This window comes from Pyrgilauda ruficollis, unplaced genomic scaffold (genome assembly GCF_017590135.1).
Source record: "Pyrgilauda ruficollis isolate IOZ18807 unplaced genomic scaffold, ASM1759013v1 scaffold38, whole genome shotgun sequence".
Classification (NCBI taxonomy): Eukaryota; Metazoa; Chordata; class Aves; order Passeriformes; family Passeridae; genus Pyrgilauda; species Pyrgilauda ruficollis.
In genome coordinates, this window is record NW_024525267.1 from 3440940 (window position 1) to 3467427 (window position 26488).

The window sequence follows — 26488 nt, forward strand, 5'->3', positions numbered from 1 at the left end:
AACTTGTCATATTTTCTTACTATATTTAGCAGCACATTCCAGCAGGAAGTGAAGATATGTTGGTTGTTCTGCACTTGTGTGCAGACATAAGTTACAGCCTAGGAACTTGCACAAGGTAATTACAGTTTTACATCACGCTCAAGAATAGTGTGTAAGAGAGGAAGCTTGAGCTCTAGGCTGAGGCAGCACAAAAAAGATTTATTGTGAAATTGCAGCAGAATCCTAATGACTGTAGCAACATGTGGGCATCAACATGTGACTTAGAAGAGAATATTTCTTCTTTCAACAAAAGTTCAAAAAGTTGCCTGTTTTTTCCAGGAAGTATATTTAGCTAGCTTAGCTGAGAAAAGATGGGTATTTATTTTTATCAGCACTTAGGGATTGAATGAGCTCACAAAATGAGGCTTCCCTACTTATTCCAGAGCAACACACCAAAGAAAAGTTTCAGCCTGCACCTCTTTAGATGGTAACCTTGGTATTGTAATGAACAAGCTGCACAGCCTATGGGAAAACCATTGGAATTTTGGTAGTAGCTGTAGCTTTATCTCCACAGAATCTAAGGAGGATAGTTCATTAGTACCCATCACCTCAGCATGATGTATAACAAAGGTAAAGCAAATGTTAGAAGCTCAGCTGTGAAAATTTTGTCTGAATAAATCTGTATGGCTGTACTGATCAATAGGTCAAAGTATTTTCAGCAGTGAGGAGATTTTAGGAAATGTGCAAGTGTTTTCACTGTAAGACTGAACTCAGATGTAATCCACATTTATACAGCAAAACACATTTCCTCTCAGAAATGTGGATCTGGGTGTAGTTTCTGTGGTTATCAGGATGGGACTTGGATTAAAGAAGTCTCTTTGTTTATCATTTGGTTAGGAGTGGCTGCTGAAACTGGAATGATCTGTTTTCCAAACATGCCATAGCCACAAATCAAAAGGTCCAGCCCACCCCTTCTTGGCAATGTGGTGCTTATCTCGACTTCTGTTGCCATGGAGATTTTCTTTCCAGTTAAATGATAAGAATTCTCCATTCAGGGCAGACCAGTGGCTTGCAGTGCTCCTCTTAAGGGATGCAGAGCTCTGGCTGGGTCTCCCAGCATTGCAATAACATCTGCTGACAGACCTGAGAGGGGATGTCTGTGCCAAGGACATCTGCTCTGTGGATATAAATAATGACATCCCCACGGGTGAACCTCCTCAGGGTACCAAGGGTCAGCCCACAATCAGGGGGAAGTCTCAATGTTGCCACCTTTTACAGATCTGCTGGATAAATAATGACATCCCCACGGGTGAACCTCCTCAGGGTACCAAGAGTCAGCCCACAATCAGGGCAGCCATTCCAATATGCACTGGGGGAAGTCTCAATGTTGCCAGCTTTTACAGATCTGCTGAGCAGAGACTTCCTTTCTGTGAGGAGGATCTGTGGCAAATAGTGTTTGCTAAGGTGGTGACCCAAATGGGCTGAAAATCTCTGAGACTTGCATTGTGAGACTTGGTCAACACTCACCAATTCTCATAGTGCTATTGTGTTTGTGTCCAGGTGACTTAAAGGATTGACTGAAGTTTACAAGTCTCTGCATTGTCCATGCTCCTCACAGCATTTGCCACTAAGCCCCTCTATAGACGTTGATTTGTGCAGCTCTAGGTTTACTTGGGATTTTCCCAGCCATTTAGCTGTCAACACCACAGAGACAAGTTTCAGGGCACTCTGTACCCATCTTTTTGTGGTACAGAAGAAAGCAGAGATGATCTTGATACAAGGAGGGTTAAAATGACTTAGCCTGTAGCTACTCAGCACAAATATTTTGTTTTGCTGTAAGGATGCATGCCATGATGCAGGAAGAAAGGATTTAGAGTAAAAGTAACAGTAAAATAGTGCCTTCTGGCTGAGCCTAGAAGTGCCCCAGCATCTTCTCTGTCATGGTTTATAGTTTTTGTCTAGTAAAGCAAAATAGAACAGGTTAAACTTACTTTGCACCCAGGCAGTTTGTGGTTCAAGTGGAGGTGGTGTAAAAACTGATTTAAACATTAGTACCTGCAATGCCCCAAAAGTTTGCATGGGTTCAAAAGCACTTGCATAACTTACTGAAAGTAAAGGGGGGAAAAAATTTGGTTCAGGGTTTTTCTAGCCCAAGTACCCCTGCACCACAGGCTGTTCTGCAGTGGTTGCTGATGTGGACAGCTCAAGGGAGACACTGAAGGTTCCCTTTCCACAACTTTGAGACCATGAATAAAACCAGCAGTAATTGCTGCTTGGATAGCAGACTTATCATGGTAACAATGGGTTGGTTCCTCAGCTTCTGTTTTCACTTTTGCTCTTGATATGGATGATTGAAATGTTAATTATCACTAATTATTTTTCAGTGACAACACTTCTATGCCATAGATGGTTGTAGAGGGTTTTGCAGGAGTTTATCACAATCTGTTTCCCGCTTTGTAGCTTCTTTTGCCTTTACCCATCCAATTTTTGCCTGTTTCATGTTTAGGTGAAAGTAGCCCATAAACTCTAGTTCTCTAACACATTCATTTTGCACTGAGAAAATGACCAACTTCCAGTACAATCAAATCAAATCTAAAAAAAAATCCACAGTAAGTAGGAAGCTTCAAAAAGTGTTTCTATTGAGAACAGTATGCAAAAGTAGTCAAAATAAGCACAAACACATACACATGTACACAAGCACATACACATGCACGTATATGTATAAACCCCAAATTGGAAATTCACTGTGCCAAAAGAAGTGTCAGCAAATGTAGGTGGCAAGGAGAGAAATGGACCCAGAAATACATGGAAGAAAGTGTTTAAGGGATAAAAGAGGAACAGAGTCAGATCAATCTTTAGACAAAACTGTAAAATAAAGAAAAGGGGAAATAAAAAGTAGGGAAATTTATTCAAATTTGAAAATGATCTGATGAACAAATGGTAACTTAACCTTGTTTGCAGAAAAAATACACCCAGATAGCCTGAACATTGTGAAGTATGAAATATTTTAACCTTGTAAATCTGGCTTTGAAAATAAAATGAAGGGTAGGTTTCACTGTGCTGTAAAATTGCTATAAGGATAAACACATGTGATTTGATAACCTATTATCATGTGTTGATGTATTTTTGTGTCGTTCATGTCATTAGGAGATACTCATGTGACTTCAGGTGCACATATGTGCATCCATTAAAAAAAGGTTTAGATTCTTGACCAAATAAGAGCCAAATGAAAAATATTCCGACCATATTGAAGATGTCAGGTGTCTGTGCTCTAACCCACCCGACAGCACACTCCTCCCTGAGGCTGCAGATCACCACTGAAGAGGGAGTCTGCAAAAGCCTCTATTTCTCTGCTTCCACTCAATCTCAAGCCCTCTTAAGGCCAATAAATACATTTAGAGTAAAGCTTACTCTTGGGCTGACTTTCTTTAAAGAAGAGAATTTCTTCTCGAGTGTAGTTAGCTTTGAAAAGTGACTCTTGAAAGAGTAACTTCTTGTTCAAAAAAATTTTCTCTCTCTGTTATCACAAGTTATACCAACATTCTTATGAAAACAATAGTTTTTCCTCCAGGATTCCTGTTCATAACACCCCTTCAGTCTGTGAAATGTCTTGCTTTTGGTGAAATAATTATATGTGTGGGCTAATCTCAGTGCTAAATATAGGCTTTTGTGAGTTTACTTCCCATGTCTTAAAATAACTCCACTTTATGTTAAAAGGTAGAACAGGGACCTCATCAAGTAGTTACCCAGGGCAAAGCCTCAAGGAAAAAACCCAAAGTGAACTTTGGAGTCCAGATGTGGTTCCAAGTTTGGATTTTGAAATTTTTTAGATTTTAACTTATAAAAGCAGTGCTGACCATGTCAGATAAGGGACCACTGCAAGGAATATGAAATTCCCTCTCTTTTCAGTCACTTTTCAAAGCTGAACCTATACTTTACAGTTATAATTTTCAAATCTAGTTAGTACTGTTCTCCCACTGAGAAAAAAGAAAGAGGCCATCTCTGAATGTTTGTAGAGAGGTTGAAAACTTGACCATTGAACCACACAAGTGACCTCCTCTCCTGAGTAAAACTGGGGAAGCCTAGCAACAGCACAGGCAATTCTGGGTAAATTAAGATAAAGACTTTCAGAAAGGATTACAAAAGGACAGTCATTCAGCCTCTTGGAAAAAAAAAATATTGCACTTTACAGAAAAGGAAATTTAATAACAGAAATGTTCTCCAGTGTACGAGTGGGATCTTGTTTCACAGGGCCTATTCATCTATGGGGGAATGAATTCTCTCCCTGTGCAGTGAATAAAGGAAGAGACACATAATTGAAACTAATTCTACTTTGTTTTTCTCACATTGATTTTCCTCTGTGACATGTTGCTGACAAGCTTTTGGATGACAGGTTTTTTTCAGACATTATCCTTCTCCAGGCTGACAAATCTAGATGTTCCACTTGCAGGATGCCTTGCTATTCTCAATAGAAACATTTTTAAAGCTCACCTCGTAAAATATTTTTGGCTTCCATTATGATATGTCTTCAGGGGAGTAATCACCTGCCTGAAACATAATTTTTAATATAAGTTTTCTTCATAATATGGTACAATGTTCCATTAGAATATTGGAAAGTCAGTTCTGCTAACGTGGTGTTCTGGTATGAGTGCTAGACTTGGCTGTGAGCCCCTGGCCGAGTTTCAAAGGGTGCTTAACTCACTGGTGCCCAGTGCAGTTGATAAGAGGCTTTCTACTGACCAGGGAGCCCATCTTTTAACTTTTAACAGAAGCGGGATGGACAGCCCCTCTGCTGCTTTGTGGCAGCTCCCCAGATTGATGCTTCAAGGGAAGAGAGAACCAGTGTTCCCTGCCCTGGAATGTATCGAAGCAAAACTACATCAAGAATGAAGTTACTTTCAGTGGCTCTGCTCTAGGTAAAAAAATAGGAAAAATATATTGACAAGAAAAATATATGGAGAACCTCCAGACTGCTCTGGATAGATGTGTGCAGATTTCAAAATCACCACGATATCTGCATATTTTAGTCTTATTTTGAGAAGCATCCCCAGTTAGAGAAGCATTTAAGTTATAAGACCACACTAGGCGGTTTCCTAATTTGAGATCTTACAGACCCATCCTGTTTAAAATTTTCATTAAATGGTTTGGTTGACTCAGTTTATTGGTGTTTTCTGTCATTGTTTTGGTTTTTGCCTTCCACAAGGAATGAAAAATATTTCTTTGGGTATTGCCCTGGAATGATTTATTGTGAATTTCATTTTGAGTCATCCAATGAATTAATCAAATAGTTCCATTAAGATAGCAGTTTAAGAAAGGCTCACAAGACATACAAATACATTCCTGCATAAGTGGATAATTCTAGTTTCAGAAGTTTTGAGAACAAATGCAAAAGTGGATATTAAGAATCATGATAAATTTTAGGCTAAGTCTACAGACCATTTTAATCAGTGCCAGAAATGTCAGAAGCACAAGCTTAACATAATTTATCACTAACATTAACTGGGTTTCCCATTTGCACAGCACTGTACCACAGCTACAACAGTTTTAAATAATATCTTTTCAGCAGCATTCCATTCTGCTTGGTAAAAGTAAATTGTTTGCTGTACTATAATGCAAAATGCCTGAATGTTGTTTCAATTGAACAGTCTCAGCTTTGAGTAATGGAGAGCCAAATTCTATTCTCTTGTATCAGCACAATGAAGTCTAAACAAAGAAAATGTGCAAAGTCATTGAATAAAAGATTTATCTATATATATAGAGTATAAATAATATATGTGTATATATGTAGTGGGTTTATAACATTTCTATGTGTAATGCCATCTGGCAATACTCCACATGTACATTTATACATAAATAATTTTATATTTGCACATATATAGGTGTATTTCTAGTTGCATATTTGCTTTTAGTACAGAGACATCTTACATATCACATGTAAATAACTTTATGTGGCCTTCAGGTAAATGAAATCTATATATTAAATACAAAACATAATGTGTAATCAATAAATAATAAATCATGCATGTCTGCAACTGTGTTTGCTTTTACTTACATCCACCTTTTATACAGCCACTCTTAAAATTCTAATAACTCTATTTATTTCAAAAAGTTCATTACTAACCTTCTCAGCTTTTCAGTTACTTTTTCAAGTTCCTCCTGAGCACGTCTCAATTCTATTTCAAGATACTGACGTGTAGAGTCAAACTCTGTTTCAAGCATTTCCAGCTTATGGGTAGTGTACGATAGGCGCTTTCGTAATTCCCCCTTCTGTTCTTGCAAAGTACTAGAAAAACAAAGACCACAGCTGTAGAATTTAGCTGCTCTCAAAAAGCTTTTCATGATCCACTCTTTGACCAGTTCCCTAGAGTATAGCTTGGCCTCGAGCCAGAAAAGTGTGCTTCATTTGTTTACTGCACTTTGAAAATCTTCTGATTCAGACAGCTGGCTATCTTCCATCTGTCCTTTCTGGTGCATTTATTGCTACTATCTCATTAGCCAGAATGGAATATGTTGCGAAAGAATCTTCATTAAAATACAAAACACAGATTAGAGTTTGGTTTCACACAAGACGTTCCATTTAGAATTATCTTACCATACTATGACTGAAGCAGCAGGTCTCTATAGAGCAGCAACAATAAATTATGCAAAAATATTTCCTTGCCTAAAATCCAAATTAAAATTCTGTGGAGGTAGAAATTTTTGTCGCATTTGATTCCTTTTTTGAGACCTTATTGTTCAACATTTCAACTGGAGAATGGTAATTAATAATATCACAATTTTAAGGTTGGAGATCTTTCCCTTTTCTCCCCATTTATTTGGGAGCCAAGGCTTTCCAGACTCAGATGTAATCCCTAATTTTTCACAGTTCTTTCAGCACTTATGCCCTGATTGTAAACTATCTTCAGTTACAGTCTTACACAAAACAAAGCAGGAGACTCAGGAGAGCCACCTGGCATATGCCTTCTTATCTGCACAATGGAGTTTTTTGTATCTTTGGCTATTTAGCCTGCAAGCTCTTCACTCTTCCAGCATGTTTGCCAGTTGAACAGCAGGCTGGGATTCCTGCCAGAGCTGGGATCTCTGGAGATGACTGGAACTTGGTTCATACACTGCAAACCTCATTGTGGAGCTGATCTCTTGGCTCCAAGTGGGACCTCTGAGGCACTGTGGAACTGGGGTCTGCCAGCACGTAGACACAAAGTGCTACCACGGGATGCACTGTGAATTGGCTTTTTTTTTTTTTATTTTTTTTTTTTTTTTTAATCATATGGTAAAAATAGTTCTTCATAAATGAATGGCAAATCTTGATTCCCTTTGATGTCAAGTGAGTGCTGCCATCAGCTGCAGTAGAATAATGTTTTGGGTCTTTAATTAGACAAGAGAGTTGGGAACAACATGTCAGTCTTCAAGGAACACTTATCTGAGCTGTCTACAGCGTGACTGGCTGCTCCTCTCCAAGCTGTGATGGGAGCTCAGTAAGTTAATGCAAAAGCCTCACAATTGCTGCTTGCTTGATCCATGCAGCTTTGAGCTAGGAAACAGCCCAATGTTTTGCCAACACGGCACTCTATTTCAGTTGCACATATTGCGTGGTTGCAGTTATACTTAGATTACCACTTGTGGTTATATTCTCTTAAAATAATATACTCTAATTCAGACATTTAATGCAGCTCCACTTAATATAACCATTTAATTTTTGTATTTCACTTGGTGAATTAAACTCTGAAGTTATCTAGGGAGCTGAGAACCCATGCTGCTCATTTCTACATGTCTTCATTGATGATGTTACCCCATCATACCACCTTTCACTAGCTCTGCTTCTGGCCTGTCCTGCTACTCCTCTGCTCATGCTGGGAAATAAGAGTGGTCAGTTTTCCTTCCTGTAGCCTGGAAACTCAGATTTTCTTCTGTAAAGTGGCAGTTTCAGTGTCAAAACTGTTTAGAATGAAAAGAGATATGATCTCAAGTCTTCTGTTGGTATAAAAATCTAACTGCTGGGATTTGTATGGAAAACGAACTGTAGATCCTCCAGCTATGATTTTGGATAAAAATGCCCAGGCTGAGGCTTCTGGACAAGTGCAGTTAATGTAAGCTAAGTCAGATCAGGGAAGGTTAGAGCATTCTGCTGCACTGGGAAGTTTTGGACATAGGGAACACAACTTTGTGAGGAAGAGGAGCTGTTGGGGTAAAAATATAATATTAACGTCAGGAATGTTTAAGTTAGTAATAGCTGGAGATTGCTTCGTAAAAGAGAAAAAAGGGGGAAGTGAATCACCTCCAGTAACTTTATTTTCTGCTTCCTCATGTAGGTACTTCTTGCTTTGGGTCTCAGTTGTGAGAAGATTAATCAGGAGCAAAACCCCTGACTCTTCAAATGAAGTTGCTTCTGCGTAGACCACTGTGCCTAGACCTGTCTATGTGGGGAAATTTGGGGTTAAAAATCTGAGTTCTGTGTAAAGCTTGATCCTGAAGTGGAAGACAGTGCTGGTCTGGAATGCCAAAATGTGCTTTTAGATTCAGTTTGGTAGGTTTTGGCAGGCTGAAGCTTATGCTAGAAGGATAAACTTCCAGCTCGTTTTCTTCCCTTGAAGTTCACTTTGAAGTATTTGTACTCAAGAATTCTTAGCTTTCAGAATGAGATTATTCAACCCATTAAAATCAAGACTATTCTTGTGTGGTTTACTGGAACAGTCTATATACATGGGCTCTTCCACATGATAATTTGGGTAGTAAACCACAGGTGTAAGTTTGTACAAAAAAAAAAAAAAAAGCTCCACTGATAAAAGCACAACTCAGGCAGCTTCAAAAGTGAAAGTTATTCTCAACCAGCAAACCATAATTCTGAATAGATCTACTCATTTCCAGCCATGCTGGAAAGATGGGGTGACATTTTTAAACTCTCCCAAACCTAGGAAAATCCCTCCTCACTGTGTATTTTGAGTCAACTGATACATGTTAAAACAGCTGATTGTTTTTAAGAAGATATATAATTTTTAGATAGGAAATAATCCCTGATTTATGATGGGATTATTTAGGATACAATAGTAGATGCATAACAGCGAGTCCTTATTAAAATACAATATTAGATGGAAAGGTAAGAATTTTAGAAGGAAAGAAATTACATTCTGACACGTAATATGGTGAGTGAACATGTAATATGTCACGTGAATATGCTGAGTGGCAAAAAACTTACAGTCACTTTTATTGAAGAAGAAAAAATAAAGAAAAAGAGAAAAGACCCCAGCTGGGAAAGTGTTAAACCATCTGCTTTAATATCCATCTTGAGTCAAGCAAGTTCTGGAAAGATAGCTAACTTTAAGCAATGGCACAATGAAACTTGCGCTCGTGAATGGCACAATAGGGAAATTTTCCCAAATCTTAGATTGTAACCATTGAATGGGTACTAATAGCTGTAACACTGAGAGCAGATTTCCCAGGATTCCCAAAATGGCTTTGATTTCTGCATGATTTGATACATTACCAGTTTGAGGTAAACCCTGTTGCTTTATCTTGATTTTGGTTCTATATGAACAAGTGTCTAAGAAGCAAAGGCAAAGCAATGAGTGAAACGGCAGAAAGAATAAGAGGATGTAATGTATCAAATCCTGCATCTCTAATAACAGGATGAGAATTTCAATTTTTGTTTTGTATTAATCTAAGGTACCTCACGAGATTTTTGTTTGCTTGTTTTGGGGTTGTTTTTTTTTGGTTTTTTTTTTTTTTTTTCCATATCTCATGAAACAGATGTTCTTTCTCTGGAAACCTTCCCCTTACCATTATTTTCCAGTGTTATCTCATAATGAGATGCTTGGATTCTCATTCCTTATGCTGTGTTGTGTTTTTTGTTCTAGAAATCGGAGATTTTCATGAGGAGAGCTTCATGTTGTTCTTACCATTGTAAATTTGATAATGGTACTTTAATCAGAGTTAAAAGAGGGAAAAGATAAAAAGTCAAAACATGGAGTCAAAACAAAGTCAATCATTTAGCATTTTCCCTTGTCTTCAATCCAACCAACCAACTCCATAAATTAGCTGCATTTTTTTCTGCTTTTCATATAACAGTTAATTAGAAAAGTTCATTGCACAATTTTTTGATGCTACTAAATCACTATATTTTGATTAATAATTTATGTCCATGGGGATAGTTGATTCCCATGGTTCTTTAGTTTTATATATATGTAAAACTAAGAAAATAAATGGAAAAAAGTACAGCCAGGAGAAAGGACAGGACTTATTTGCAAATAAAAAGTATTCTGGCAGTGCTATGTCTCAGCAATCTGGTAGTGCTATGTCTTAGAAAACACAAATCCTCTATTCCATGGAGTTCCGGAAACTCTGACAGCTCCAAGGAGTATGGAATTACAGGGCAGGCTCAAAGGTCCTGTAGATTATTCCACCTTTAGCATAAGAGGTAGCCTATTTCTTTTAACAATCTCTAATGTTCTGCTCCTGTGATAATCAGAGGTCTGCAAGTCATTACCCACTTTGCTTCATTAAAATATTTCCTTAACAACAAGGACAGTAAATACAATACTAAATTTTTAAACTGGTGAAAGAAAAGCTCTCAAGGGGAGTTACTTTCAAGGTTAATAAAAACAGGTCTTTCAACTTTTCAAAGTATTATTTTCACTGATTAGCTCTGTTTACATTCATAAAAAGTATAAAATAGATGAAACATATATTTGCACAGAAATTTGTGCCCACAAACATTATCTCAGCCTGCAGCTGTTGGTCAGGGTTAAACTGTAGTGCTGGCTGGGGAAGCTCCAAGTGAGCACATTCCCACTGGATTTCAGACAAAGCTGAGATGCCACATGATAAGGGCCTATGGGAGGAAGGTGTGCTGGCAAACAAGCAGGTTTTCATTGTACCTGTCTGATCTTCTGCCAGCTCATCTGCCTGACAGATGGGCTGATGACAAAGGAGTGCTGGCATGCAAAGCTGGGGGTGCTCAGTTGCCTGGAGGCCAGATGATTTCTAGAGCCTTCCACCTTCATGTGACCCACAAAAAGGGGGCTCCCTGGACCTTCCCTCCCTAAGAGTTGATGTCTATGGGTCTGCCTCATCAGTGGAGCATTCCAGCAACCCCACATCTCCATCTCACTGTCAAACTGCTTCAGCAGCCCTTTCCACATCTGCCTGCCACGCCAGGGCTCTGGCTTTAGAGGGTTCTGCCATGTTCTTTAAAACCACAGCAAACCCTTTTTTTTTCTGAACTAGGGAAATTCTCTCTGAATGGACTGATTACATTCCTTCCCACTGCTCCTGAAGTGAGTGGAAAAAAAAAAAAATTGATTAATGATTTTAAGAGTGAAATTAGCAGTGAAAAGAATGAATCAAAGGCAAAATAGATGCCCATGCCATATATATACTGAAAAACACCCATATCAAAGGTTCTAATTTCTGGCTAGTGAAACAGTCATTTTAATGCAGCTGTGAAATCCTAAGTAGAACTAGTTGCATTTTGTGGGTAAAAAACCTGTCTTGGAAGAAAGAATGTGTAAGAAGTAACCTGGTCTGGGTTTTGGATCTCTGTTTTGCACATGGCTTTTACAAAGGTTATACCACTCAAGAGAGTCAAGGCAGGACTGAGCTTGCCTACTGCTGGTCAGCTCTGGCTCCTGTTCTTAGTCAAGAGCAGGCACCACCAGGATGAAATTAAAATCTGACCTATTTTAGAAACCTGCTTTCAGAGTTGACGCAAATCTGGAAGTATCCATTTCCGTTACTTACAAAGGGAATCTAGTCAAGTGTCTCAGACGCAGACAATCACATCTCATCAGATAACTCCCCCTCTTCCTGACTCAGTCCTGTGTGTATGACATGAGGTAAGAGTATTTCCTTTCTTGTTTGCTTAGACGGTGTGGAGGCCCACAAAAATGAACCACTAAATGCTTCTAAATTGTTTATCAGGTCTGCTTCATGTCTGTGATGTGTCACATTCTAAAAAAAAACCCACTTCATAGGATCAGGAGTTTGGGAGCACTGGAGAAAATTTTAAAAATGTATTATGAACAGAATTTAAAAAATGATGTTTTCTTCTTTTACCCGGTGGGGTTTTGTCTAGGGAAAGGTCAATAACAGTTAACTCTACAAGGTGTTTTCTGTGAAAGAGATAAAGATCAGGAGAGGGTCTCTGGGAAAGGCCAAGGGAGGACCTGGACACCCAGTCATGCCATGGCAGCTTGGGCCACTGATGACAGACAGCCAGAGGGCCTGAAGCAGCTTTGTGACCTTGCTTTCCTGGAAGCACTTTCCCAACACTGTGAGTCTGCTGTGGATCTCTGCAAAAGATGGGCTCTTTGGCTCAAGGAAAGCAGCCATCCACACACGTGGTTTTTTTCTGATTTTTGGATGCAGCTGATCATCACAGACATGAATGTCATCAGCCAGGCAAGAGGCAAGGCTCTGGGAGGCACCTTTGTGACCTGTACCTCACACCCCAGGGAGCAGCAAGGTGGGAACAGAGATCTCTGGGGATGTTCACAGCTGGCAGAGATGCCAGCAGGTCCTCAGTGCTACTGCATTACTATTCAATGGAGCTGGACTGCATTGACAGCTTGATTTTGAAATTTCCCAAGAATTTTGTCTCCAGCAGCTCTTGACGATCCATATCTGGTAGTCGGGATTACCCAGGACTTTTCATTCCAGCAGGTCTTTGCTGGACATGACTCTGGAATGGGTCTGCATGTTGCCCAAAGTAGACATTCTGCAAGAAAGGCACCCAAACCCCAGCTTAGGAGGAATAGCTTTGAGATGACAGTTTTGACATTGAATCTGACCCCTCAATAACATTTTTTCAAGCTGTAGTTGTTGGGAAATGAAGTAAATGCATTTTACAAGTGTTTTCTAGATTAATAAAAGATTTTTAATGAAGCAGTAATTGGATTTCTATGTTAATCAAGTTTTGATTATGTGTTACATGCTCAGGGTCACCATTTCAAAAGGTTAATGCCAAAACTATCTTTCTTGTCTGCAGTTTTTGTGTCTAACCTTGCTCTTTCTCTGTCTGATTAGGAGGGGGATGGGATCAAATTACAAAGTCAAGATCCGGAGTCTGAGAATCCAACTACAGACTTGAAATTATAAATTTTATTGGGGAAAAAGATTACATGCTGCATCTCAGACTCAGAGCCAAGCTCGCAAATCCCACTTTTCTTGTGCTCTTTATTCAGGAGTTTCATTTATACTTAAAGAAATTTGCTTATGCAAATGTGTATCCAAGTTCTGCAATAGGCATTTTCCTGTAAATTCAGGCTCACACAGACTTTGTTCAGCTTATCAATTTTTTTTTTTTTTTAATTTTTACCAAGGTCTGTCAGGATTTTTTCATTGCAGCACATCCACCAAATTTCTCCATTACTTTCAAAGAAATTACTTATATTTGAAACTTTGGAGTATGAACAGTTTGCCTGTCAAATTGCATGCAGATCTCTCTTTCCTGTAGATATATATACAAACATATTTAGAAAGATAGCTTTTGAAGAAGTTTTTTTTTTTTTTTGCAAGTATTAAACCATTTGAATTTTCTTTGCAGTACTTGCTTTCAAAATAAACAACCTGAAGCTGGGTTTGGATTATGAGAAGGAAGGCCTGTACATATGTTTCAGAACAAACGTGTGGGTGATCCAAATCTGGAGCTCAGATAGTTTCCAAATGACTGATGGACACATAAAACAAGTAACAGAGTCTTTTTCTTAGGTTCCAGGCATTCTGACAGAATTTAAACTGGAGAAGAGGGACCCTTTATCAGAAAAATTAAAGAGTGTCATTTGGAAGGGAGGTGGGGAAAGGAAGAGATGTTTAGCAGTTGAAGTGCCAAGTGCTGTGGGATAGATCCTTAGCATGAAAACCTATTTGTGGCACCTGTAGAGTTCATACAGCTGCTTTAAAACAGATACATCACTGGATATTGGAAGGTAGCTTTTCTTTACTTTGGACAGGAGTCACTCTTTCATAATTCACAAAATTAAAAATACAAACCAGACAAGATATATCATATGGTAAATGTGTCTAAATTGTACTGGCCTTATTCATAAGACGTAGAAAAGAGTAATCCCTCTTTAAAATAAAACTGCACTGAATAATGACCTGACAGTCTTTCACTGCAGAAGGGTGACTTCTGTAACAAATATCAGAAGCCCACAGACACATCTATCCAACAAGAGCATTCGGTATTAACTGTAATATGAGGTGATTAAGATACAAAAAATTCAGTTACGTGTTGACATGCAAAAAACCCTTAGAGGACCATCTGTCAGCACTGAGTTGTCTTAAGTGAATGCCATTATTGTCAGTGAAACGTGACAAGATTTTTAAAATGTACTCATAATAAAGACATACAAGTTTTCCTTTATTTAAAGGTGCTATCCATAACCTAAGGCTCTGAATGGATTGAATAGAAATACCACAAATAAAATTACAGCTTTTGGAAATAGACACTAAAGGTGTCTTGATTATTTTAAATGAAGTTTCTTCAGCGGACATTTTCTTTCCCCCAGTGTACTGAAAAATACTAAGGGCAAATGAAAATGAGCTATGAGAATCCAGACTTGTGACCAGGAGTGTGTTAATGTGCAGGGCACTAAGCAAGGGTACAGAGCAGCTCATGGAGAAGGAAGAATGTGGGCTTACAAGCCAGGACGTGCACTGTCACTGCTTGGTGCAAGGGCTGAGCAGAGACTGGAGGGCTGAGCCAGCTCTCTGAGGACTGATTTAATACTTCTGCTAACTTGGTTTGGAACTGGAATCTTCCAAATATGTTTCTGTTTTCTATGAATGAGATGCCCATTTTTGCTTATGAGACACTTCTGAGGTTGAATACCTGACTATGTGAGAAATGAATGCAGTGCACAGCAAAACAGCAGGAGCCTTGTGCCCAAATTCAAAGGTGACTAAAGTAGAGGGAAAGAATGGAAGCAGCAGAAGTTGTTACTATGATTTTTGCCTTCTTCCAGGTTGGCTTCTAGTGCCTCTGTTAGGCTCTCCTTGAAGTGGAAACTAATTGTTTTCAGCTCTGGCAGGTAAACTCTTAGTAGCAGTGGCTTAAATGCAAACCTTTAGGCTCAGTAAGTGATCCTACAAAAGTTTGAATAAGGACTGTGTCTGTTCAATTTGTTTTTCTGTATTGCTAGAAAATGAAAGCTTGGAGAGCTGGAAAATATGGATCCAAGAGAAGAAAACCAGCATGGGATTCTAGAAGGAGTACATGCTTTCTGGCTCATTTTCTAGAGGTAGGAAGGACATGTTTATTTTCCTACCATAATGAAGGACTCCGTTCATGTTCATGCCCTGCTTCATATTTTCTGCATTGTTCAAATGTTGCCTAGTGCTTGGAGCACATCTGAAATGAATCAGATGGTTAAACTGGGAGAGAAGGAAGGAAACTTCTGGTGTGGCAAACTTCAGACAGCATTTGTGCAAGAGAGCAGAATCAGAATGACCCTGACCCTTCCTAGGGATTAAGGGATCTTCACTGCTTTCTGTCCAAACTCTGCTGTTCCCATGAGTCTGGAAGAAGGTTCACCCCTGTAAGAGCTGCTATTTCCTGGCTTCCCAGAGGCTGATAACTTTGCATAAAGTGTTTGGGTAGCAGAACTCGTGAGTTGCAGTCTAAAGTTGCAGGGTTCAAAAGGGTAAGAAAACCAGCAGCAAAGGCTGACTGCAACAAATGTGATGTAACACAGGCCACTGAGTGGTGGGGGGGTTTGCCTCAAACAGAAAGTTATTTGAAGTTGTTGAACAGTTGTTTTCTGCTTTTTAATGTCTGTCAGAATCCTACCCGTCTGCATTGCATCTCACTAGGGAATCCAGACTACCGAGAGGTGATAAGAAAGGGGAAAAAATAGTAAGGTATTGAAAAATTGAGGAAGCAAAATTAGAGGTAGACTTCAATTTGTGATTAGAAAGCTAAAGAGAGCTCTCCAGGTGATTAAGCAGGCTGCCTTCAGTTGCAGTAGCTCTCCTTACAGCTCTGAGTGGCCAGCTTCTAGATTGCTTTGGTTTGTAGTCACGGATAAGCACTCCCTCTGGAAATTACTGAGAGCAGCCTGCCACATCAGCTCACAAGCTTATAAAGTTATATTTTAATTGTGTTATTAAACCTTTCTCACTTTTGTTTTTGTCTGTTTATTTCCCCAATTCATCTGGATCAAGCTGTGCTGGAACAGAAGTGTGGCTCCTCCTGAATTGTGCAGTTTATGTGTAATAGGAATGTAATGAGAATGGGTGAAGCCCACTGGCCAGAAGCAATCTGAAATTGATCTTATTCTTTCTATTAAAGGACTGAGGTTGGAAGTGTGGTAGGGGAATACTGGAGAAATGTGCTTTAGAAGCAGGGATAGAATTTTGTACCTATTTTATTTGGTATAAAACATCCAGACATAGGTTAACAGACTTATAATCTCCGTTCTCATCTTATTTCCTTCCTTTCCCAATCCTTTTCTCTCTTTCCTCTGATTTGAAATTCATCTTATTTCCTTCCTTTCCCAATCCTTTTCTCTCTTTCCTCTGATTTGAAATTCATCTTTGTCTTGCTCAAGGGACTAATTTAGGTGTGTTGGCTTAACACTTCCATCAGAAAGGTTATGCTAAGCAGCTGAAAAAATCAAATACGCTCTTCTCGCTCGTGAACCAGTCAGACAGAATTACTACTGGGACTGGAGATTCTATGGCTTTTTTCCTTTATGAGCAGTGTATATTACATTATTTGAGCAAATTACTGAATTCTCCTTTTAACTACATCTGTTAGAGTTGTGTTCTGATCCTCTTTTGTGACAGAAGTCATGCAAGACAGAAGCTCCTGTTGTGTCTCTAACTTGAATCCATAGGTGCTTGCCTTTAAAACAGCGCCCGTGCTTGCCAGATGTTACTCCTAAGAGCCCAGGAGGAAATGCTGCTCCTGCCTGGAGTGAGATGCAGCACTGCCCCTTCAGACACCTCCAGAGGCCGTGGGTGCAGTCAGTTCTACTGCAGCCTCTGCTCCCTGGCATCTGGTTCCCCTCGCAGAGCCCCTGTATGGCATTGCTCAAGTGACCTGCCAGAGAGGTGAGCTCTGGGTACTTTTCTGGAGGGTTTTCTGGCAGTACAAAAGATCATTGGTTTGTTAACACAAGCAAACAATTACATTATATAAATTAACTATTTGATTTAATAAATTTTTAAAATAATGCTTCTAAGCCAGGACACATCCAAATTCTCTGCTGTGCACATGTAATTCAGATCCAGAGGGAAACTATTACTACACATAGACTCATGTACAAGGTGTTGAACAGGAACAACGAGAGCTACTGGCTTGTACCTGAATGAACTTGTTTTGCCTGAATATTTCAAGATATTTTTAGTTTTCCTACCATAACAAATGATCCTCAGCTCTTTGATCAACTTGATATTACAGCAAAAGAAAAGAAGGAAAAAAAGAGAAAGGAGTTGCCATCTGTCATCTGTGGCTAATTATTTCAAGCCCTACCTTGTTTTATACACTGCAGCACACTATTTTGGGACTTGTTAACTGAGAAGTCTTCTACTCTGCAAGAGCATAAATGAGTTCACCTCTAGCAAGTTCCCCATGGCTCAGCATGTTGTGCCATCATTTCACACAACTTTCCTCCCAGCTGAATGTCATAATTTGTTAGCTCAGTATTTTATCCTGCTCCCCTGGCTGCACTGGCTTTTCAGTGTAAAACTCTTGTTTGTCACTTTTTTTTTTTTTTTTTTTTTTTTTGTGGCTGTATGGGAAAGGAGAGGGAACAGGACTGCATTCCTCTAAACTCTTGTTACCAGCCCTGCACCTTGACACTGGCTCTTGGGCAGTTTTCGGAGTGAGCCAGCAAATGAAAGATCTCTCTGCAGATTTGGAGGGACCAAGTCAGGCAGCAGGTGTTCATGGAAAAGCTGCTCACATTATTCATGTGAAAAGCAATGCACAATGTGCTCCTTCAGAGGGGACCCAGGAGCCCTTTGATTCCACCTCCCCTGCAGATGTAGCACCCCAAGGACCTGTACTGGGTGAGGAAGCAGATTCACTACTCTAGACTTTCCCAAAAATTCCTCTTGTGCCTTGAGATGTGGATTACATAAACATAGGCCATCTCTGTTTTTTTTGTTTTTTTTTCCTTCTGACACATTATAACTGAACAACTTCAGCATTCTGGGTTAATCAAAACTTAGGTTTTTACTAGAAATCTCTTGTTGATACTGTTACTGCTTTCTCATTAGTTTTTAAAGGTTAAGGTGCATCAGGCTGGATAAAGTAGAACCTATTCTCATTTTGTAAATGCTGACACTTGTCATACTCACTATTTTTCATTTTACCAAACAAACATTTGGGTCTTTTATTAATTCCTTCAGCAAGGTGGTATTTTTCAATATAACTAGAAAGCAAGTTTCCAGATGTTGTTTTACAGTCTAGATATGTTGAAACAGTGAGATTAAACCTGAGTTACTCACAGGAAAGAAACAAGCCAGCTTTCAGGAAATACAAAAATTTCTCTAAAAATGTAGGTCCTTGTGAGCTTTTCAAAAAGCACATAGGAAAATGAAAATTGTCTTTCAATGACTATTTACTTTTAATATTTTCATGAAATGGGTAAATAGGTTGAGCTAAAATATTGGATTTGTGCATTTTAAGTTGTAGTACAGTTGGAGATAAATTATGATATTGTCCTTTACAAGAGTAAGCTTTTTTGTTTCATAGGTAACAACTAAAAGTAGACAATGGTGGTAGGAAAAAAAAAGTATTTTTAGTGAACCTTACAGAAAGATGACTAAGTATCATCCCAAGACTCAGAAATTCCATGTGGACATCCATTTTAAAACAGAACGTAAGATCAAACTTAGTGATTACACAGTGGATCTGTGAATTTCTTCTGATTTTAAAGGAATTCCAAATATTCAACCAAGTTGGAATTAGGGTTGAACATTTTATAAAAGAGTTTTATATGCCTGGATTATGTTTCACTTCATGGTCATCTCTTGATTTTAGCAAGAATAAGCAGCAGAGCAAAGCTATTTTTGCATCAAGGTCTTCCAAACCCAGGTAAGAGTAGAGTGTACCTGCAGAATCCCAGGGGAATGAAAAGCAAGAATTCAAACAAGTTTTCCAAGATTGCTGGGTTTTTTTTCGCTCCACAGAGTGTAGACCATGTGAAAAAAAATCAAAAAGAATCTCACTTATGTCTTTCTTACACTATCAGCTCTCTTAAGATGAAATTTCCTCACACATTTTTATCTTGTATTCAGAGAAAATCAATAGACTGCAGGAACCAATCTGAAGCTTAGTTTGTATTTATTTTTTTAACCTAATAACTTTTTAACTTTGAAATATATTACAATATTTCGTATGTCATTGAAAGGTATAGGATTAGTGAATGACATTTCTTCTACATATCTGCCACTTGAAATAAAGTCAAGAAAAAAGAATAGACAGTGAATTCAGGAGAAAAGTAGAAGAGAATTTAAGCAAAATATGGAAAACTGAGTCGTTTCTTAAACTTACACTACATGCTGCATAGAAATGTAAACCAGAATCAGTCATAAGTCCCCCAGCCTTTCAGTGTTCTGTACCTATAGCATTGAAATATCCTTAGCTCAGGAGACTCAAGATTAATGTAAACCTGATAAAGGAAAGAAAATATATATATACATACCAGCTATTAAGAAAGGTGGGTGAACTGCCCAGATAACTGTGGCACCAACAGTGAAAAGTAATGCACCTGCATTGTCAAACTACTCCATCAGAAAAAAAGATTAACTGGTAGTAGGCAGCTGTAGATTTTGCAGCCTCTTAAACAACTTTCAGGTTTTAGGCATGTTAGTAACAATTATTACAGGCTTGGCTGAGGTAAGCATCTAGAGCACTCGAACAAACAGATCTGCTGCTACTCCCCTAGTCCAGAAAACACAGTGGAACTGAACAATGAGAGACCACGGACTGACATGAAGAAATGAAACATTTTTACGGACATCAGAAAGTTAGAAAGAAAGCATAACTTCACAAAACATCACTTATTAGTTACCTGTCCCAGAGAGTAGGTGAAGATTTTGCGAGCCTGCCCTGGAGAATTCTAGGTTGCCATAGGCAGGTTGGCACCCAGGAATTTCGTACCCTGTAGCATGAATAGAGGATAAACCATGGCTAGGTATGGCTCATAAGACATACGAGTGATAACCTAGCTAGTTTTCTTCGTATCAGAAGGCTATGGCATAATTTGGTACTAATTATTATTGTAATTATTGTTCAGAATATCTTACTTTAAAGCAGCATTAAAATTACAAAACAGAGTGATGCTACAGCACACACATTTAGTAACTTTCTTGGCTGAATTTTGTAGGGCACAATAAGCATTTACAATTGATCTTTTGGTGGCTCTAAATGGGTGCTACTCCATCTATTTTACTGCAGAAGCATTTGGTCTTAAGATTTGTGAATCAAGCCCTTATATTTTTGCATTCTAAAAGCATCAGCTTAAACAAATTTATGCTTCATTGAAAGAGGGTCATCAAAATTTCTTCTGAGCACCATAGTGAGAACATGTTTAACAGTGTTAATTGAATCTGGGCTGAGGTTCAAGTCCTGTATACCAGGTTCTGTGCTCATCTACCAGCAGCAGAACAATAGCTGCAAAATGTTTGCTGGGAAAGAAAAGCACAAAGAATCTGAACTAGCAATAGAAGCTATGAATACCACAGAGCAAAAGCAGATCCTGAGCCCAGGAGAAGGACGAGGCAGGCAAATTAGCAATGAGAACTGTTGCCCAACATTAGCATCAAGCAATGCTGGTAAGATTCACAACAGTCTGTGCAGTCCTTAGTCAAGCAAATCCTCACTGAAGTCAAAGGTGGTTTTTCCTGAGTAAATTCTGAGTAAGGACTACAATATTTGGCCATGCAGAACACCTCATGCAGTACTGCTTTATTCATTTGCAATATCAGAAATACAACATAACATTCCCTGAAGAACAAACTCAGTAAAAATCAGTTTTTCCTGACGCAAGCATATCTATATTTATGGACCAGAATCTTTACCTAAACTTTCCCTGTGGTCAGTGATCACTACATGTGCAAAAAATCCTACCCTCCAGTACTCACCATCAATTACCAGTGGTTACTGTAAAGTAGGGACCTTCTGGGCAACACATGTAAAGATGAACACACCTTTACATGCAAGACATATTTCAGGAGTGCTACAGAGAGCAGCAGAGAATCTTAGTGTTTGTGGGACAGGGTAATCCTGCTGAGGCTCTTGCCACTGCTCTAAGTCTGCCCTAGGTTTGGCTTCATGTCAAGGACCACTGGCAGCAAGCTGGTGGTCTTTGAGACACCCTGAGGAAAAGTGTGAGTGCCAGCATGTTACTTTAGTCACGCCACTGAGTCGTACCTAAGGAAAAAACATTTAAGTATCTTTTAACTTCTTCCATACTTGTCTTGGATTTAGTATGGGAAGACACACAAGGAAAACAAACAAAATGTGAGGGCCCAAGTATTAAGTGTTGTCATCACAATAATTTACAGCAATATCAACTTTGAAATCAAACCGGGGGTGAGAATAAATCTTTGCAATATAACACCTCGGTACTGTTGGTTCTGCAGTGAAGTGTCAGTATTACTTTGGATTATACATTTTTAACAGCACAGAGATGAATCTGTGCAGGTGGAAAAAAGTATTTTATTTTTTTTTTTAATCTGATATGGCAGTGATTGATAGAGCAGCAGAAATCTTTTTGGAAAACAGGTTCTGTTAATAAGAGCCATAAATCTTCTTGTACATACTGAGGAAAAAAATAACAAACAAAAAAACCCAATCAAACAAAGCAGAAAATTTAGCCACAGGTTTTTCCAGAATGAGCAGAGGTTTTTCAAGTCAGTACATTTTGCACATTTCTCTGCACTTCACTAAGAAACCCTCTATAGGAATGTTCTAATGAAAAACAAAACTTGCAAATCCTGAGATAGCTTAAATGAAAACATTAGGCTTTTCAAGCCTGCAAAATTAATTAAATTTGGGCTCCTGGTGCAAAGAAGCCATTTGAGCAATGAGAAATCTCTGCTGCCTTCATATCCATTACAAATTCTCCTCCATGTAGTCTTAATCCAATATATGTCATATCTTTTGCTGATATATAGCAAATGGTTTTGCTATAGGTAACCTTGACAAAATTTTTTTTTAAGGCTGTGAGGTTGTGAGATGTTTTGACAGAGATGGGAGTGGTGTAAATTCCACTTTGGCTGTTTGCTCAGTGTTTTTTTTTGACATCGTTTTTGTAGTAAGTCACATGTAATTGCTCCATAAATGAGCTAAGACAGAGAAAAGCTCTCTTCTCTAAATGTGGTGGATCTTTCAAAAGCTCCCCAAAGGGATTTAATAACATCCTGTCTCACATAATCAGTGTCAGTTGTAGTCAGTCTAATCCTATTCTCATATGCAAGGTCAAAAAATAATTAGTAATGGAAAGATTTGTTTGCCTCATATTAAACCACAAAAATTAATTTGGCAACCTCTGCAGTTTACATGGGATATTCTTTTAGCACTGGCAAATAAGAAATCAGCAAAACAGACAAACATTTTTGTCTAAATCAACTGCAAATTTTAAAGGAAACACAATGGGAAAAGCTCCCAGTTCTGTTACTGTGTTGTTTCCTTTCTGAAACAACAGTTGTAAGAAACATTTAAGTATTGCAAATAAGAAACCAGCCTATTAAAAAAAAAAAATTGTATAGTCACTCCAGACAATTAGTCGTTTACTACAGGAAAAATATCAGTCTCAAACAAACTGATGATAGATTTTTTCAGATTATCAATTTTTATAACTACTTTTAATTATACCAAGGCATGATAAAGTAACTAATTTTTCTCTTCTTTCTCCAGAGCTTCACTCATACTTCACTGATGTGATTGAGACAGACTCCAGTGTCAAGTGAGGTTGGAATCTGGACACACTGTGGTAATAGCCTGTGTTTCCTTGTCTTGTCTTAGAACATGCAGTAGTTACTTCAAATATTGTCTGTGGCTCATCTGGCAATAATCACAGAGTCTACTTGCAGACATACAGAGAATTAAGAAAAAAAAAAAGACACGGATTTCTCAGCGAAGCATGATCAACACTCTCTAGAGAACAGCTAAGGGTTCATCAGTTTTGGTGCCAGAAGGTCATTGATCTGCTGTGCCTGGAATAGACACATACAGACTGCTGTGCCTATTTAAGAAATAATTTGATAAGGAAAATAAATGCAATGCCTCTTATGCCCCCCTCTCCATATTCTATAGATGGTGAATAAATTGTTTTTCAGTTCTCTCTGAAACTGCAGCTGAAGAGAGAATCTGTGAGAGAAGCCATTCCACAGATGCCAAGGTCAGAGCAGAAGGAGGGGCAGGAGGTGCCCCAGGAGCTGGAGCACAGGCAGCCCAGGTGCTGGCCATGGTGACAGAATTGTGCCCTCTCTGTCCCCCAGGGAAGGGACTCCACACTGCAGAAGGGAGTGTGAAGAGTCCTCCCACTCAGGAGAAGGGAGTGGCAGAGACAATAAGTGATGAACTCAGCACAGCCCCCATTCCTGTCCCCCTGTGACACTTGAGGGGAGGAGATAGATCAGACTGAAGGAGGGAGGGGTGGTGGGAAGGTGTTTTAAGACTTAGATTTTATTTTCTTATTATTCTACTTTGATTTTATTGGTGATAAACTGATTTCCCCAAGAGGGGTCTCTTTGGCTCCTGATGGCTATTGGTGTGTGATCTCTCAGCACAAGAGTCCTTCATAATATTTTCTCTCCCCTCCCTGTCCAATTGAGAAGGGAAGTGACATGGCAGCTTTGGTGGGCACCTCGGGTCAACCCACAACAGGATCTGTTTTACAATCCACATGTCTATTTTACACATTTCAAATGCAAATCTGAAAGATTTTTCTGAAATGAGTTTTCAGAAGCTTGTGGTTGCTCCACTTCTGAGTGGACGACTTAGTAGATTTAAGCAAAGTCACCCCAAATCTTACACCTCTTAAAGGGAGAAGGGTTTTCTGTAAAGCAGGAAGGAATGTATCCTCGTCTAAATTTTAGCTTAAAGTCAGTGATTTTTAAGACATGAAGGGGATTTGAAAGTCACCCTTAAATTGGGTTGTGCTATGATGATTTCTCTGCTTGCCCAATTTAGCCCTATTTTACCCCGCTACGAACAACTTAAGCGCAGGAACTGCTATTTTTGCTTCTATTAACACCATGAAGCTATTTTAAGGGCATGCTTTTATAAATACTAATAACCTGAGATGAAACATTGACAGAGCAAGCTGGGAGAACCACAGGGACACCTTGGAACATACTGTCACGACTCTACCTCTACATCCCATCCTCATCGAGAAGGCACGTGGCACTGATGCTGATTTAGCATCACAGACTTGCAAGATGCTGTCAGCTGTGGTTTTTTTTTTTTTTTCCTTCTACCTACTTTCCTACCAGTCATGCCACTGTAGGTAACTGGCTGTCATCTCCACAGAACAAGGGGTGAAGCTAATAAAAATGTCAAACAACCCTTTTTCTGCGAGGGGGTGGTGGTTCTATTCCTGGAGTTACCAGAACTATCCATGACCACAGCATTAAATAGTGTAAAACTGCTGCAGGGACTGCAACAATGCATCTTAATGAATATTTTCAATATAACTCCCTGGCTGACAAACAGGGCCCAATGGAAGCATGCATCCCACCAGTTGGGTATTTTGCAGGGACAGGAGCAATAGCTCTGCAGTGCAGACACAGATGCCAACAGAGTGTGTGGGAATACAAGGAGGCTGGGAATGTCCATGAAGCAGAAAAGGGAGAAGGTGAGGACCCCTGTAATACCTGTTTTATGACAGTATAGGAATACAGACATGTTGCTCTGCCAGCTCAATTTTACACATTTTAGGAGAAGGTGTTTCTCTGAAAAAGGCCTGAGCCGTCCAAACCTCTCAGTAACTTTCTGACCAGGAAAAAACCTGCACTTTTTTTCACTCATCCAATTTCTTGTCTTTTTTTTGGCCCACTCTTCTAAAAACTCCTGCCAAGGCTTCTCTTCATCTCCAGCTTTGCCCATCAGTTCAATCCCCAAATTAGATGTCTCCTGTATGTCCATTGGGTCTTCTTTGTGCATCATCACCTGCTGCTCCTGGTAAGAGACCACTTCCATGTGCCCCCTTGGGAAGCCAGACACTAAAAAACCTTCACCTGCCATAAAGGGTTAGGGAGAAGTCTTAGTCTCTAAACTCTAGGATCAAGAACACTTGACTGAGATTTAACCTATGTAAGATCTAGTTTAGAAACTAATGCTTTTGAAGTGCACAACTTTGAAAGTTTATAAAAATCATAGAACTACAGAATGTTTTTTGTTGAAAGGGACATTAAAGATCATCTAGTTTCAACTCCCCTGCCATGGGACACCTTCCACTAAACAAGGTTGCTCAAAGCCCATCCTATCTGGCCTTGAGCAATTCCAGGGATGAGGCATCCATAACTTTGGACAACCTGAGCCTCACCACCCTCGCAGCAAAGAATTTATTCCTAGTATTTGATCTAAAATTATGATTTTCCAGTTTAAAGCCATTTTTCCTTGTCCATCACTACATGCCCTTCTCCAATGTTCCTCTCCAGCTCTCCTGGAAGCTCCCTTTAGGGACTGGAAGTCCTTTAGATCCTTTTCAATCCGTTCTCTTCCCAGCCTGTATTTATGTGGGGATTGCCCTCGCCCACATGCAGGACCTGGCTCTTGGCCTTGTTGTACTTCATGAGGTTTGGGGCCACCTCCCAGCCCTGAGGCCTGTCCGTGTCCCTCTGGATGGCATCCCTTCCCTCAGGTGTGCCAACTCCACTGCACAGCTTGGTGCTGTCAGCAGTCTCGCTGAGGGATGCTGAATCCCACCATCTGTGTGGATGGCAAAGTGTGAAACAGGGTCTTCTTTACTCCCCACAGAGGTATTTAGGCTGGCCCCATGTTAAAGCCAAACTATTGGCTGCAGGGTCTGGAATTCTTTTGTGCTGGTTTTCAGGTGATCTCCTACTGACATGTGATCCCCTTCAGGCTCTGTTAATGGCACTGACATCAGACTGCTGGGACTGGGATGGATTGAGATTCCCCTTTCCACCAACTTGGCAAGCCTATGCTAATTATAACAAAAATTCCTGACACTCTGGAAAGCTCCTTGGAATATTTTAGTTATCAGCTGCAAAGTAGGCTGGTTGAGGTATTCTTAATGAAGAAAGCAATTGGCTAATTTTTTTTTTTGCTATGAGTTAACCTACCTTTTTTTCCCTAGTTATATTTTCTGAAATAGCTGAGGCATTTTAACATAGGAATGTGGCTTACAACATTCCCATTGATACAGTCAAAACTTTGCAAAGCATTAAGAAATCTGTCAGTGGAAAATTTTGGGTGGCCTCAGTGATCAGTAATGCTGCTGGGTCATCACATCTCCTTTACCCACCTATTTCTCTACCTATAATTGTCAAACAATGTGGGTGGCCTTTTGTAAGTGTGTATGAACATGCATAC

The 26488-nt window shown here is 39.3% G+C and overlaps 1 protein-coding gene across 1 annotated transcript in view; it reads right to left on the bottom strand.

Moving 5' to 3' along the window:
• Window positions 1-25129, bottom strand: part of BEGAIN (brain enriched guanylate kinase associated) — a 78405-nt gene extending 53276 nt beyond the window's left edge. Inside the window, exons 1-4 of the mRNA XM_041476156.1 lie at window positions 24987-25129; window positions 19995-20084; window positions 6101-6262; window positions 4471-4527 (exon numbers count right to left, since the gene is read on the bottom strand). Of these exons, the coding sequence (XP_041332090.1) occupies window positions 4471-4527; window positions 6101-6262; window positions 19995-20084; window positions 24987-25129 (452 nt within the window). The remainder of the gene's footprint in view (window positions 1-4470; window positions 4528-6100; window positions 6263-19994; window positions 20085-24986) is intronic.
• Between the last annotated feature and the right edge of the window lie 1359 nt (window positions 25130-26488).